Source organism: Tachysurus fulvidraco, chromosome 20 (genome assembly GCF_022655615.1).
Source record: "Tachysurus fulvidraco isolate hzauxx_2018 chromosome 20, HZAU_PFXX_2.0, whole genome shotgun sequence".
In the NCBI taxonomy this organism is placed as follows: Eukaryota; Metazoa; Chordata; class Actinopteri; order Siluriformes; family Bagridae; genus Tachysurus; species Tachysurus fulvidraco.
Window position 1 is genome coordinate 12,848,153 of NC_062537.1, and position 16,625 is coordinate 12,864,777.

Sequence of the window (16,625 nt, forward strand, 5' to 3'; positions counted from 1 at the left end):
AGCATTCTCAGCCCAAATCATGACAATGTGCCATTATTACGTCACATGCCTTTATTAGGGGAAGCCATGAGCAGGTAAACATTAATGACAAGCGACAGTCAATCCCAGTTAATAGACTATACATAACTTTTACTGGCAGACGCATTGATTACGGTTTAAGATCCACTCGGGGCAAGAGGAAGTTCCATTCCATCATGGATTTGTAGAACAGTAACATCCGTCTAGTGAGTACAGTAGGAAAATATGGTGCTGTATAAAAAGGAAAAAGAAAAAAGAAAAAAAATAGGGAAGGGGTGGGGAGATAGGGGTCGACCATTCACTGTACTGACTGTAATGTAAATTTAAGTAGCAAGCTTATGTAACAAATGATCGAGTGCCTTTTAGCAGAACTGACACTGACCATATGACACAGAAGGATTTATGCAGATTAAGCCCCGGGGATGAGTTTTTTTAGTAGGGACAAGGGAACAGTGGCAAATCAGAGCTGAACTGTGATTATAAACAGCAGGGTGTGATGAAATATCTATTAACAGTATGAAAACTTGTGACAACATGAAATGACAGATTTTTACAGTATATTAGACGCACCCTAATCAAGCATAGTTTTACTAATAAACAATACAATCGCTTAGAAAAGTTGGCAAGCTTCCAGTAAAGATATTAACCGACTTCACAGCAATGCGTGTGATATCAAAACACATGGCATAAAGTGTCTACAAACGTCCATCAGGTTACTGACAGCTGTGACGCAGGAGGCCAAAAAAGGGTACAAAACCTATGACGGCCTTGTCCTAAGGTGCTGAAAAAGTGAAGGACGGTCATAATGATCGAAAGAGAGAGCAATCCAACAATAGTAGGGCAGTATTGACTGGTCAGTCACAACAACGTGTGCCCTATTTTGTGCTAATTATGTTGCACATGACGACAGCATAGTATGCTCATCAGGCACAGGCAAGCAACAGCCTCCAAAATGCCAATGAACTTACAGACCGGAGAGATTTCACACCCGTATGAAAAGCATGAATGCACTTAGGACACGGCACGGTGTTCGTTTTTTACTGCACCGAATCTGAGATTCCATCATCTCGGTGCAAGATAAAAGAATAGCAGAGAAGAAAAGCCCAAAGTAAAAAACACAAAGAAAGGGGTAAATAAAGTCAAACAGATATGCAGACAGACATTCATTATAAGTCTTCCTGACGCCAACCACAAAAGAAAAACTAAAATTTCAGCTGGAATGTCAACGTCACACGACTTTCTGTAATTACTTAAACCTTCCAATAACTTTCAACAGGCTAAAAGTGGCATTCCTGCCAAATCAATATCAAAACCAGGGGAGCACTAATATTTAAACAATAGGACACACGGTCTCTCAGTATACCTATTCCTTCTGCTGGGTTACAAGCTGCGTAAAGCTACAAGAGAATGTGTATATGAATTTATAATACGGTAATTCCCTGTGCTTCGTCATTCACACTCATCCCAGAGCACTTCCAGACACTTACCGGATAAACAGGAACCATCCTCCTTTACTAAACTACAGAATATCCCAGCACCTAGTAAAAGGTTGCTAACCTTTTAAGCTAATTAATGACAGAATATCTTTAACTTTCACACCTGCTTGTGACACACTACTGCATTTGCAGCTTCAGAAATCCAATTGCATGCTCGGCGTGCCAGAGCTGTAGGTGGTCCGGTTACGGATAAAGTCTTTGCCGCTGTGTGTTTTCAAAACAGCATTAGGTAAAGTAATTAATTTTATGAGATACAGTTAAGTTGCAAAGGGGGGAAAAAAGAGGTGCCAAAATACATGCAGAATTCAGGGACGAGGTGAATTGATGGGATCTAAAAATTTGCACCTGAAACAGGATTTCATCACGAGTTATGGTCTAAAATGTGTATTTGTTTGATGTCTTATTCCATGTTCACACATTCACTGACTTTATTGCTGCAGGTCTCCGTACTATGAATTCGCCAGAAGACATGTTTTTACCGCTGGTTGCCATAGTAATGTTTAACAGTGGTTGGCACAACCAGCATTCCAGCTCAGTTTTCTTGCTGAAAAATTCACCAGGTTATGTGCATTAAATGCTTCATGGTATAAAGTTCTCTCAAATTTGTCATGCTACGTGTGTACACCTGTGAACGTACTGTAGCATTAGAGATATTTGCACCTATAAAATCAATAAATAAGTGATTTTTTACTAATTAATTTTGTGACTAATAAAAACACTTATTTTTATACTTCATACATTGAGACATGTTGCACATGCCTAAAACAAAAGTACCAGAAACAGATGTTGCTGTGAACAAAGTAGAAATATAAATATATTTACTGGTGTAATACTGTATGCCAAATATAAACACTGGTATAAATGCATAACAGAACAGTACTATACAAGTGTACATAACTCTAAGGTGTGTATAAATAGGCTACATGCATCAATAGTTTCGATCATTCATTCGTGCCACTAAAGAATCTACGCTATATGGCAAAGGGTTTGTGGACAACTTCCCATCAAACCCATTCTCACTGTGCTATTAATTAATCCACACTTATGGGAAGACTATTCACTTGATTTTGGAGCGTGACTGTGAGGATGTGCGCTCATCCAGGCACAAGTGCATTAGTGAGTTCAGACGTTGATGTTGGACAAAAAAAAGGAATCACATGCCAACGTTCTGAAGGTGCTCAGAAGGGTTGAGGTCAAGTGTTCGTGCAGGATACGACAGCTCATCCAGTCTAACCTTGAGCACAGACCCTTTCTTTTGGGACAAGAGCACTGTTATGCTAGAACTGATATGGTTCCCTTGGCTTCAGTAAAGAGAAACTGTATTACTACAGCGTACAAAGACTTTCTACATAAACTTTATGGAAACAGTTTGGAGAAGAACCCCATATGGATGTGATGGTCAGGTGTCTACAAGCATTTGATCATATACCATTAAAAGGTTGCCAGATTGGGAAATCTCTACTTCCAATCATATTTTAATTCACATAAACTCAACGTCAAGTTTATGATTCAATGAAATCTGGCAACCCTGCATCTGAGGGCTATATTTACAAGGTCGTGTCTTATCATGACCCTTAGGTCAGAGTTGTCCATGTGATCTTACCTTGTCCAGTTCATCGTGCAGTTCAGACAGGGTGGGTCTGATGAGCTTCTCTCCCAGTGGTGCCGCGGTCTGTCGGTAGAAGTCTATCTTGGGCACGGCGTCGATGGTGTTGTGCCCGAACGTGCGCAGGTAGTACGTGTTGGTGTGCGTGTCGTAGTGGTAGTGCTGCTGGCCGCCGGTGGAGGAGTGGATGCTGCCTTCACTCAGCGCCGTGTCGCCGTTCTGCAGGCCGTCACCGGCCGCTGCGTCTGGACTCGGGGCCCCGCTCGCGTCGGCGAAGTTCACCACGCGGAAGCGTCCTTTCGCCTCGTCTCCGCTGGCTGCCTCATCACCGCGCAGCCTGCCGGCGTTCTCATCCTCAGGTCGCGGTGAGCACTCGGTGTTTTGCTCAGAACCCCCTGCTTCAGCCACCAGATCGACCTGAAAGCGACTCTGACTCGGAGTCGGACCGGACGGTCCTTTACCGCCGTTCAACCTCAGGAAGTCCGTCTCCTGCTGCGGCGCACATCCAGGGCTGGAAAGCGCAGACATGACCAACCGAGAACGCGTGACTTGTCCGACTAATGGGCCCCGGTACAATGCAGTGAAGGATGCCGGGTGTTCTCACTGAACACGTAGCTTTAGCTCTCCACACTCACTCACGCACAGACAAAACGGAAAGACTCGTGTAGTTTCCGCTTACAGATACAGACAGTCAGGGCGTCTGCGACTTTACACACGCGGATGCAAATGGAGTTTAACGGCTACACGAGTCTTAACGCAAGGCATCGGCTCTCAGGTCCGGATCAGCGCGTGATTAGTGAAGCTCCAGTGCGACTGTTGGAGATTTCGAATGAGGTCCGTTATAATTCGGTTTGGTGGAGAAGGTAGCTAGCTGTTCTGTGCGTGATGCTGTAGCGACCTTGCCGCAACTCCTCCTCTCGTTTCAGCGCCTCTTTCGCTGCTATATACACACACACACACACACACACACACACACTGCAGTAGGGCATCGCTTCAGGGGCGGGATCCAAACCGTGATGAGAGAAAATCTCGCGAGATTTCAGGTGCCACAATAGCGTGTACAGAGCGAGAGTCTTGAGCAGTCTCAAGCTCCAGAGTCCAGAGACTGAACACAGAGCTCAAGTAGTCTTGAGACTAGTAGTAGTCTCTGACGTCTCATTTACACAGTTTAACAAAGTTCAACAACAGGAAAAAAAAGACAAAAACAACAGCTGAAGGAAGTGTTTCATATTTGCATAGTTTATTCATCACATGCCCAAGATAAAGTGAAGTGCTTTTTGTGTTGCTGTGTTTTATGCACTTGTTGTGTTGCTGGGGATCCGTTCCCTAAAAAATCTCCATGTAGCCTTAATACAAATCATACGGGGAAATATTACTTTATTGGTTCGTCTTAATGGAGTGGATCTGAAGTCTATCCTAGGATATCGTGGGAAACCAGTCCATAACATGACCTCATCATACACCTTTACACTTTCCTTCACTTTGGGGCAATTTAGAAACATCGATCCGTTGATAACGTACTTTCAGGATGTGGGAGGAAAAAGGAAAACCCAAAATGCAAAATGAGGATTTAACAAGGGGACCTTGGGACTGTGAGGTGTCAAAGCTATGCATTGCACCATTTGTTTTTTAAATAATCCAGTAACCAAGCCATATCAGATCAGCAAGCCAGAGACAATAATGACAAGGGAAAAACTCCTCGAGACAATATGAGGGTGAAACCTAGAGAAGAACCAGAATCTAAACAAAACCCATCCTTTAAGGTGACGATGTATAGAACTCCAAAATCAGAATTAGAAAGATATTTATTGCCATTTGTGTTTTCACATACGAGGAATTTGTTTTAGTGACAAAAGTTCCACAGAGTAACAGGATGACATTGACAAGGCACGAACACATATATAATATAGACAGTTTGTATGTACAGTGGAAATGATTCGTTCAGCAGTCCGGACCACCCTCTGTAGTCTTCTCCAGTCAGATTTGGTAGCTGAGCTGAACCAAACAGTAACTGAATAGCAGGATTATATATTATTACAACCAGTAATATATCATTCTCTCAGATTATGGAATTTAAAATCCAATGTTAGATCTTAGGCAACAACCAAAACATTATCCTATCAGTTATTCTAACTATGGTGTGAAAAACAGGAAAGCACTATGATGTTGACCCATAATAGTTAAGAAGGTTAACCTTAATGATCTGAAAAATGGCAAGGGCGGTCTCATCTTTTATATCTTCCATCATCTGAAAATTATATACAGCATCCTGTTTAATCTTTGTCCTAATAACAAGGGCCATTTCCTGAAATTCTATTCTATGAGTTACCTGTTCGGTAACAATAGGTTCTTCTCATTCTTTAATGAAAGACAAGGACAGTGTGGTCTTGACTCTGGTCAAGCTACCCAATTTCCCTTTTTTTCTGTCTATCTGTCTTTTTTTTTGTTGTTGTTGTTGTTGTTGTTTTGTTTTTTTAAATGAAAAATATAAAGATCCTTTGTTTAAAAGATTACAGTTCTCTCAAGGCCAGTGAATGTGTGTTTATATTCAGACAAATGGCACATGGTTCTATGCTACATTTTTCAGAGTGCAGTTATTTCTGCTTCTGGGCAGTATATTATAAATAACTTGAGCAATGTTTGTATTGTTAAATTTAACTCTTCACTCGGATTTAAGCAAGAAGATAAATAAAGAATAAAATGTATTTCTATGTTCATGACTTTCTATATCCATTAGGACGAATCATAACAAAACAGCACATTTCAGACATCTAAATTTTTAAGTTATATGAATCATTTACTGTCTACAAAGTTGACAATCTGCTTCACTGAATCTGGTTGGCTGAGGTGGTTAGTCTTTAGACTGAGAGGCTAAAGACCCCCCCCCCTCTCACTCTCACTCTCTCTCTCTCTCTCACCCGTCACTCTTCATTCCCCCTTCCTGTTTTTGAGGGAGGGCCCTTTAACCTCTTTCTCCTTTGCTTTCTCTCTCTCTATCACTCTCTTTATCTCTCTCTCTCCCTCTCTCTCTCTCTCTCTCTCTCTCTCTCTCTCTCTCTCTCTGTTTCTCCCTCCTTCTCCCTCTCCCTTTCCCTCTCTGTCTCTCCCTCCCTCCCCCCCTCTCACTCCCTCTCTCTGTCTGTCTCTCTCTCTCTCACACACACACACACACACACACACACACTCTCTCTCTCTCTCGCTCTTTCATCAGCTAGAGCTCAGTAATCCTATTAATACTATTGGGATTCAGCGGGGACTTTATTAGGTTTCCAGGTTTCCATTTCTGCAGTGCCACCCTCACACAAAACAACTCCTGTAAGCTAATTTATTCACTTACCAAAAATTCCATTCATTTGACAATTCCTCTCCAAATTCCCGTCTATTTTTATGGTCACATGTTTGTAACATATGCACTAATTTAAAATGTCGTATGTAATGTACTGCTTTACCTGGAATGAAACTGGTGAGTAGCGTATATTTCCAATTATAGGCATTAACAGGTACATAAAATGTAGTCATAGATCGAATATATATATATATATATATATATATATCTTTTTTTTATTTTAAATTTTGTGTGTATATACATAAGTATAGTTTTTTTTGTATAGAATTTACACATGTGCAACAATATCACTATTTACGTTTGTTTTAGAAACAAATAAAAATATAAAACACAAAATAACTTCTACTGTATATTTTCTTTTGTTTTTAAAACAAACATAAATAGTGACATTGTTACACATTACACATAATTTCTATATTTTAGAGAAAATGCAAACAACTTCTTTAAGTGCGCTTTTAAATCCTAAAAAAAAAAAAAAAAAAAAAAGCCTGGGCCTGGAAATGACAAGACTGAGCAATGTTCCATCAAGAGCACTGTTAAATTATAAAACAGTCTTGATTTGCATATGAATTTCTTTTTGTTCACTTGTTTGTGGTATTTTATATTATTAATGTCTTTACTAACCTATATTCTTATGTATCTTTTATATAATAGAAATTTCTACAATTGAGACCAAACTTTTGGGCAGTAATGTACTTTGACTCTGGTCTAATGATCATTATTTGCAAGATTTACAATAACATATATAAGAACTATTCAGTGAGCTGTAGTCAAGTGAAAAAGAAAATGGCCAGTCTGTGTGCCTGGCTGAAGCTGCTATTCTCACTTCCAACACATTTTCAGAAAGTCATTTTCACCCTTCAGTCAGTAATCACAGCTTGTCTCCACTATAGCCTGAGCACGTATCTTCCTGGACTTCACTCTAGCCTCACATGCCACAGCACATACTATTTACAACCAAACATTGCTGCTTCACAGCTAGCTAAAGCCGATGTGTGATTTTCTCCGGTCATTTTATATCTACTATCATCACATCATAAACTTCCAGCTTTTGGACTAAATGGACCGAGAACAGCGAACAAAGCAAAGCAGGGCGCATACTCAGTCCATCATTTAGACTGAAAGGTTCCTTTGAGCAGTTGTGGAAGAGAGAGGCCAGCTAGGTGTTTTGACCCGAGTCAAGAGGTGTTCACATTAACAAAGCCTCACCACTTTGGATGTACAAGTCATTTTACTATTTCCCACTTTCCAGTCATTGAGATGATCTCTTTATGCTCAGTGATACAACTAGTGACGGAAAAGTAAATTGTTTTGCAGTTTAACACTAACACTGAATTTTGCTGTTTTGTTAGTACTTGTTAGTACATTTTGTAATATTTCATAAACAGAATGTCAAAATATTGCACAATCCACAGAAAAACAGCCCACAGCATTTATTTATTCTTGTCTCCCTTACAAATGAATTCAAGTGAAGCACTTTTTAGCTGGTAAAAGCAGAAACTATGGGTCCGCACAAGTATTAGGTCATCCACTGGCATAATGTAGCTGCAGACCCAAAACTGTCACTTGTTCAGTTTCACTTCAAGCTCATAGGTGATTCTAAAAAAGGAGCTTATTTATTTCCTGCAGAATTCTATCCGGTACCTTTGTGTAATGTATCAAGTGAATCTCAAAACATATTACACACATTCCCAATCCTGGTCCTAAAAACTATACTAAGTATACTGACTACTATTCCCTGTAAAATAGTCTAAATAATAATAAACTCTTTATAATATTTAATAAAATCTTCTGAAATGTGAGACATTTGGTCACTTCAGACATATTGAAATGCAGCCAGAATGCTGTTTGCACAATCATTTGGTTAATGTAGGAGTGTAGGAGCTGCTCAATAGCCACTTATGCCACATGAAAGCACACAAAACTGCTCTTTAAAAACTTTTACTCCACACCCCATTTGGACACTGACGTTAGACAAAGCTGTCTCGGGTTATAATGTTTTTGAATGAGGTCATCTGGCTGAACAAATCATCAAAAGTAATAAATACAAACTGGTGGAGATTTGTGTCTGGACTGCCATGTGTGGAGATTATAGTATGAAGTCACAAGTAGAGAAAAACGAAGTTCTCTGGGATCAAAACCTGGTTGTTCCAGACAATAAGCTTGAAGCAGATACTGAAGGATCACTTTGTGTTATATCCATCAAACAGACCAAAAAACTGGAATGTCATTTTGTAAACCCTTTGTAGATCTATCTATCTATCTATCTATCTATCTATCTATCTATCTATCTATCTATCTATCTATCTATCTATCTGTCTGTCTGTCTGTCTGTCTGTCTGTCTGTCTGTCTGTCCGTCCGTCCGTCCGTCCGTCCGTCCGTCCGTCCGTCCGTCCGTCCGTCCGTCCGTCCGTCTGTTTGTCTGTCTGTCTGTGCTGATCAACATGATATTTGGTTAAATTATGTCATAATTAAGTACTTAGTACCACAGTACGTCTTTTGGTTTAAAAGTCCTACCCGTTCAGATTGCAGTAGATTATTATGGTACACAGTGTGTCCTTTCCTCTTTGGCAAACTGCACATCTTAAATTAAAGGGTCAGTGTAAACTGAGGACTATGTGTCATATTTGTAGGTCGGGCTCTTAGATGAATTGACACAGTGTTAAGAAGACAAACATGCCCCAATGTCCTCTTTGTAAAAATCGACCATAACCGTTAGGGCACCATAGACAAGAAGCTGGAATGTTATTACTCTGAATAAATCTAATTAAATGTAACCTGTAAATGAGTATTTTATCAGAACATTTGAAAATCTTGTCTTTTTCAGTTTAAATGTACATTTTGTTTATCACTGTATGTGATGCTTCATGCTCAATTGCTTAGCCATTTAAAATGTTTTATGTAAACAGGGAAATAGTCTGTGTGCAAATGAACACATTCTGCTACAGTCAGTTCCAGAAATATTGACTCCCTAAAAAACAAAAACAAAAACAAAAACATAATAAATTGACTTAAAATTTTAATAAAATACACATTAAACACAATAATTCATATTTTCCATACAAACAACTGGGCCCAATGCCTACTTTTAATTATTTATCTTTTTTACACCTTTGAATATTTGGAATAATTCCTACCATAAATGTGTGCTAATAGAACATTAACACATTAATCTGTTTAAACACCATAAGTTTTAAGAATCTGCTTACAATTACGCTTATATAACATGCAGCATCCATCGATTCATATTGATATAAACCCATTGTTTATGTAACAAGTGGAACTGCTGTCTGATCGAGGCTATTATATAAAACTCCTCTGAACAATCAGATTCTGTTGTGGTATAATTAGCTTAAAAATCTCTAAAGAGAATCCAAAACTGGTACTGTAGGTGTAACAAGAAATCATCTTTTTTAAAACTTCCACATCAGGTTACACATCAGTACATTTTAGTTAAAAGCATTTTCAGGGGAGTTTAATGGGATGTTGTTTTGGATTGGTGAACAGTTCCATCACTGTTTAAAAGCACCTTCAAGCACCTGTTTTGTCACGTGATTATAACAGAAGCTGAAGTGAAATGTGTCACAAGCCTTCCTTTATGGCACACACTGCACTGGTATTTTGACCAGATCTATGACCACTGGGGAAAACTGTAATGCATTCATAATGCTTTGCTGGTACTCACTGAAACAAGCAATTTGTTAATCTCCAGCCAAGAAACTGTTCAGGAGCCATCTGTTCTACATGAATGCACCAAAACTACTCTTTAAATACCACAATTTGCTTCATTTCAGTGAACTCTGGTGGCAAGAGAGACGTCTGCGCTCGGCTGTTGTGTGTTGTAGCGATGGAAAAAGGTCTTATTGATGAATTATCCAAGCTATACACATGCAGGATTTAGAAACATTGTCTGCTGGGCAATAACTATTGTATAGATCTATAGCTATAAATATTCCAAAAGTAGGTTTTGTATTAGATTGTGAAACATTTCCCTTGTGTTCCGAACACAATCTTTAAAAACACCAAAAATCACAAAGACCTACAAAACAGATCTGCAGTGTAGAAGAAATAAATTTTTAGGAAGTGATATATGTAAATAAATGTTTGTTGACCCCTGACCATCACACCTATATGTGCTTGTTGAGAACCCTATTCCAGATTTGGTCCCCCTTTGCTGTTCTGATAACACTCAGTTCTTCTGAAAAGGCTTCCATGCTGGATTTTGGAGCCTGGCTGTCAAGATTTGTGCTGTTTCATCCACAGGAGCTTTTTTAAAGCTAAGTACCGTTGATAGGCAAAGACACCCTTGGGTACTGTCTGCATTCCAATTCATCCCAAAGGTGTTCAGTGGGGTTGAGGTCAGGTCTCTGTGCAGGACAATCAAGTTTTTGCACTCCAACCTTGTGAAACCATGTCTTCATGGATCTTGTTATGTGCACAGGGGCATTGTCATGCTGGAACAAGTCTGAGCACCTTAATTGGAGTGAAAGGAAATTGTATTGTTATTATATACATAGACGTTCTTTAGAGTTGTGCTTCAAACTTTTTTGAAGCCATTTGGGGAAGAAACACACATGGGTGTGAGTTTCAGGTGTCCTCAACCCTTTGGCTATATGTACTATACAGTATATGTTGTATGTTAAATACATTTTCATGATTTGTACAATTTACTTGATGAATGCAACACTTTCATGTTCCCTGTAATAGGCACAGGACGTAAAATATATTAGTATGTGTTTAGTTCCACTTAAATGATCTCATCGTTCATTGCTCTCCTTTTGCAAGAAACCTTCAGTACTGCATCAGCTGTCATGTCGGTTAATCCTGATTCTCTCAATAACCAAAAAATGTAATTTAAAAAGAAACCAAAAGGCATCTTTATTTGACATCTGCTACGTTTAATATTTACGAATCAGAGTAAAGCTTTGACAAAACATGTGGAACTGTTATTAAAGCCTCTACAGAAGATATTCCTTTAGTGCTACAGTTTAGGTATGAGTGGTTATTCTGAAAATAGCTGAGAATGTTTCAGTGGCAAGTTTTAAAGTTCCAGAAAAAAAAATTAACATGTTGATGTTTGTTCTTCAAGTATGGAATGTATTTTGTCCAATCTGAGACGTCATTACCACTGTCATGGCATTCAATTAGAACCACAGGAGCATGGCAAAGTCTTGAGAAATGCTGAGACGTTACCTTAAATCTGTTACTGAAAAAGCTTTCCCAGAAGGTAACTACCTGCAATATTAGCTCTTCTCAGTTCTTCTGGAAAGTGGTTAAAGACTAAACATGACCTGTCCTGACAGCTGTGTTAATAAAATTAGGCTTCTTTGATCTTTGGATCTTTATAATGGATCTTCACACAGTACTGTATGTATGATGGACATACTGTATAATGATTAGTAATCTGTATTTATTTAATGTGAACACACAGTGTGAGAAAAGGGAATATTTAAACATTACAAGCCCTCCGGTAGTGAATTGTAAAAAGTATTGTAGGATGCTATTATCAACTTACGCTAGATTTAATACATCTAGTAGCCTTAATACTTGATGTCTGAGACACAGTGAAATTAACATGAGATTTATTTTAATTCTCTTTTAATTCTAATTTATTTTAGGAAACATGACCGATTTAGATTTCTCCAACATTCTCTGCTATTAAAATGTTTTAAACCCATCTTTTAAACGCTTTTCCCGAGATGTTTTGTAATCAGAAACAGGTTATTTATTTTTTAATTTTTTTTCTTTTTTTCTCCAAATCTTGTGTTTCATAAAAACATAAGCATAAAATGCTACACTATAGACCGTAAATCTTTTGACAGTGATGTTAATGCACCATCGTGAGGGTTGATTCACCACTAGATGTCACAAAAAACCCCACCAACAGTCTGACTTCATATAAGCCTTTAAGTATTGTAGCACAATAATGTTACTTATATTACTGTTATTATTGTAAGTCAACTAACTAGCTACTGTAATAGTCTTGCTTTCATTCAAGGGGTAATAACAGATACAGCTGTGATTCCAGATGTGACTAAAAATTCCTTCAGGTTAGCAAAAGCCTTTGAGATCTGTGAAGTAAAACAACAAACAAACAAACAAAAAGACATTCAATTCTAATTTATCTTCGGTGTGACACTTCTGATATTCCCACCACAAGCCTAGTTTTCAAACGTTTGCAATTTCACTAAGAATAGCTGGCTTTCTTTATCTTTAGCACAGGTATTGTGATGTAAAAGTGAAGTGTTCCACATGAAGTTCTCATATTGATAATTAGGTATTGATACTTGACAAGCAAGCACAACTAGTTGGCCAGGTTTTGCTTTGCCCACACATGCCATATACTGTAATAGAGCATGACATCAATGTACCAGCATTTTAGTTACACGTTATCTAAACATTAACAGCATAATCGTTATGCTAATATTGTAGACCTAGCGCAAATGAAATAAAGTTATAAGCACTAACCAAAACAAATGTCAGCTGGTTACTGTAATTAAAACTGATCCATCTTGTTCTAACAGAAACACAACAGAACAACAACTTGTTCTAACAAGTATTTTGTTTACTCCAAAAAAAGTGTTGGCTTTTCTCTCTTGCTGCTGTTTAGCTCTAGGTGGCAGAAACCCACAACACGTTCAATTCTAACATGTGAGAATATTAGCAAGACTTAAACTGAATTACTATAATATAACCCAGACATTAAATGCACAGATTCTGATTGGTCAGAAGGTGTTTGGATTTTATATAGTCTTACAATAATGTCAGCAGTTTCTATAGAAACAGCTAACTCGGTTGTATAGCGAACAATCTGCATAATCTAATAATAACTATATGTTTTTATATAGCAAATGAAAAAGAATAATTAATTCAATGAAGCTTTTTATAAGGCTACATTTATTTAACATTTATTAACCTAATAATTTCTCTCCTCTCTCCTCTTTCCTCATGTCTTCTCAGGAGTTTTTCCTTGCCGCCATCACCTCCGGCTTGCTCATTAGAGATAGGGATTGATATATTGTATCTTAAATTTTAAGTTAGCATTTTAAAATTAATTTTAAACTTTAATTATATTCATTTATATATAATTCATTTTATATATATTCATTTATTTATTTCATTCTTCTTTTTCTTCTTCTTCTTCTTCTTCTTCTTCTTCTTCTTCTTCTTCTTATTATTATTATTATTATTATTATTATTATTATTATTATATTTATTTATTTTAGTCATTTATAAGTTTTCTGCTATTGCAGTCTTTAAGACAGAGGTGTGTACAGTATATGCTTTGTAGTCTTTTTGTCTTTGTTAACTTGTGGAATGAGTAAGAACAATTTCTAGCTGCTATTATATAAGTGATAACAGAACATAACCTTCACTGATAACAGTAGTAACAGTAGCTGTGCTTTGTGTGAGGCTGCTTTATCTAGCATCAATTTGCATATTAATTATGCAGCTGTCATTCTGCATGTCCACAGTGATGCTAACTATAATCTACTGACCGAATGATTCATATGGGAAGCAAGGGGAAGTCGATGAGTTCAAGTTAAAATCAATAGAGGGCAGACTTTGTGTCTGTGAGGATCTGTGCTGATGCAGAGTTATGTTCTGCTGCCACCTGCTGGCCAAAATTGAATTACACGCGCGCGCACACACACACACACACACACACACACACACACACACACACACACACACACACACACACACACACACACACACACACACACACACACACACACACACGCACACAGCCAGGGAAGTGTTACAGAAAAACATCAGCCACAAAATAGACCACTGCAGAAAAATTAGGCTGAGTTTACTTAGGTTAAATTTGATAAATCACCTGACATGACCATCACTGATAAACTGCATGAATGTATTGTTCTTATGATCATTTGTGGTGTTTGGTTTTAACGAGTTCTCACTAAAACAGCAAATAATCTAATGCCGATGCCAAAAATTACACATTTATGACACATATCTTTGATACTTTTTTATCATTAAACAATGGAAGGAATTTAGTTTTGCTGCCTCGTTTATAACTAGCATATAAGACGGTAACTTCCCTCGTAGTCTACTAGGTTATTGATCTGAATTCCATAGCACTTTCTAAGAAAGATCTGATTCATAAATGTATCTTTGTTGGAAGACATATTGACATCTTATGTCTTTTATGCATCACAGAATCCCTGACCTCTAAATCTCTCATGAGACCAATTCTGTAGTTCAGGTTATTGATTAAAATCAGGGAGGAGGCTTGTGTGTTTCATCACGCTGAAAGAAAAATGAAAGCATTTAAATGGGCAAAGATTGGTACTTATTGATTTCTTGTGTAGAGGCCATTACCTGTCCTCCTTGTTTGCATCTTAATAATGGACAATGTATAGTTTATACTGTTCAATACAAATACACCTAATATATCAGTAGTGATGGGAATTTGAAGGAAGAATTGAACGATTGAAAGGATAAGCCTCTAAAATTATGACTACATTTAACTACATGGAAATGAAAGAATATAAAAATAAATATGAACTAAAATCACACCCAAATTCTATATTTCCTTGAAACATAATGATTTAAAATGAGCAACAAACCAAGAATCAAAAGGAGAGTCAGTTGATGATTTTGGTAAGAGTTTATTTTCATCTCTCTATAAGACAAATACAAGGGTGGTTGTATGTGCCATGTGTCTGAATCCCCACTGAATCCCCACTACTAGCTTCATAAGCAATTCACTTATGATGAATTTAAATCTTGTTCTAACAGTATGTAGGTCTAAATATCCTCACAGTTTTGGGGATTTCCAAATTGAACTGGGAAATTCTAAATCATTTTTTCTTATTTGGATATTTGTGATAAAACAAATAAAAAAACTGCACAGACACAAGGTTACTCTAAAGAAGTGAAGCAGAACCTCACAGTGAACTCATCTTAACTGATAGTATCATTTGCATGGAAAACATCTGTCAAGTCCCATTGTACTACTCCGTGCGTTAGGATTTTCTCACACATTCACGTGGCTTTGTGCATGCGAAACAGTGGCAGTCGTAATCAAAGTCCCTGGCAGTTCAACTCACTCCTTAAGTGCTCTTAGTTTCTCATTGGCTCATTCACAGTGGTGAAACGACATAAAAGTGCAAAAGAACTTCATTTGGCAGGCTGATGGGCAAAGAGACTAAAAGCTCTGAAAAGGAAAATGACTTCAGTGCAATTCAGCCAAAGTCTGGACAAATGTGACACAGACATTTTTATCACATGAATGACTAAGGAGGCACCTCTGAAAAGTGGCCTTCCCTCATCACTTGTTCTGAGCTATGAATTATTTCAAAGCAAATTAGCGATTATAGCTCCTGCAGCGACAGCTTCAAATGGAAAAGCTGACAAAGAGAATCACGGCAGCTCAGTTGTCAAACTGAAACTGATCTAAATTCAGTTTATTGTGCTAATGAGGCAGTATATGCTGACAGTATGATCACTTTTGAAACAGCTGTTGTTTAGATACATACAAGGCTCAAATTGTCTTTAAAGTTCACACCGGGCTATGAACAAACCGACAGGTGTGACCTATAGCATCCATGTCAAAATTTTTCTCATAAGTTGCCTATGTCAAAATCAGCATGATTGAATTAGTGGCCCTTTATGAAGCCATAAGCACTACACAAACACGCCCTAATCGCTAATTCTGACAACACTAAGCTGCATTGATAATAACAGTGCATACCTTAAGGCTCACTTTTATAGGCATAAGCATTAACCTATCTAGTATTTATGAAGTGCTTATAAAGGGTCTTCAAAAGGACATATTGTCTAAAGATGTACTTGGCAGTATACAACAGTGCAGATATCAATGGTGTTGGAGAGAAGAAGAAACTGGGTGCTGGGTGTTTGCAGGAAGCTGAAGGAGCAGCGCTTGGGTTACCCTGTATGAGTGTCACCAGGCTCACAGCGGCACAGAGGGGCACACGCCAGTCCACATCTGCCTCTGGCAGCACTCACAATCCCTGACTGCTCCTTTCACAAAACACCCTGTGTGTGCACATATGTGTGTGACACAACATTTTCTATATTTCAAGCTTGACATTTTACTAACCATGCACCTAATTTTATTTTTTTTTTTACTTCATATCGTATCACATTTAGATTCCTTACCATATCGTG

The 16,625-nt window shown here is 37.9% G+C and overlaps 1 protein-coding gene across 3 annotated transcripts in view; it reads right to left on the reverse strand.

Annotated features, from left to right (window-relative positions):
- Nucleotides 1-4,090, reverse strand: part of slc12a2 (solute carrier family 12 member 2) — a 56,698-nt gene extending 52,608 nt beyond the window's left edge. For all 3 annotated transcript variants that reach the window (XM_027173626.2, XM_027173625.2, XM_027173624.2), the window contains exon 1: nucleotides 3,118-4,090. In XM_027173626.2, the coding sequence (XP_027029427.2) occupies nucleotides 3,118-3,648 (531 nt within the window). In that variant the 5' untranslated portion in view covers nucleotides 3,649-4,090. The remainder of the gene's footprint in view (nucleotides 1-3,117) is intronic.
- Between the last annotated feature and the right edge of the window lie 12,535 nt (nucleotides 4,091-16,625).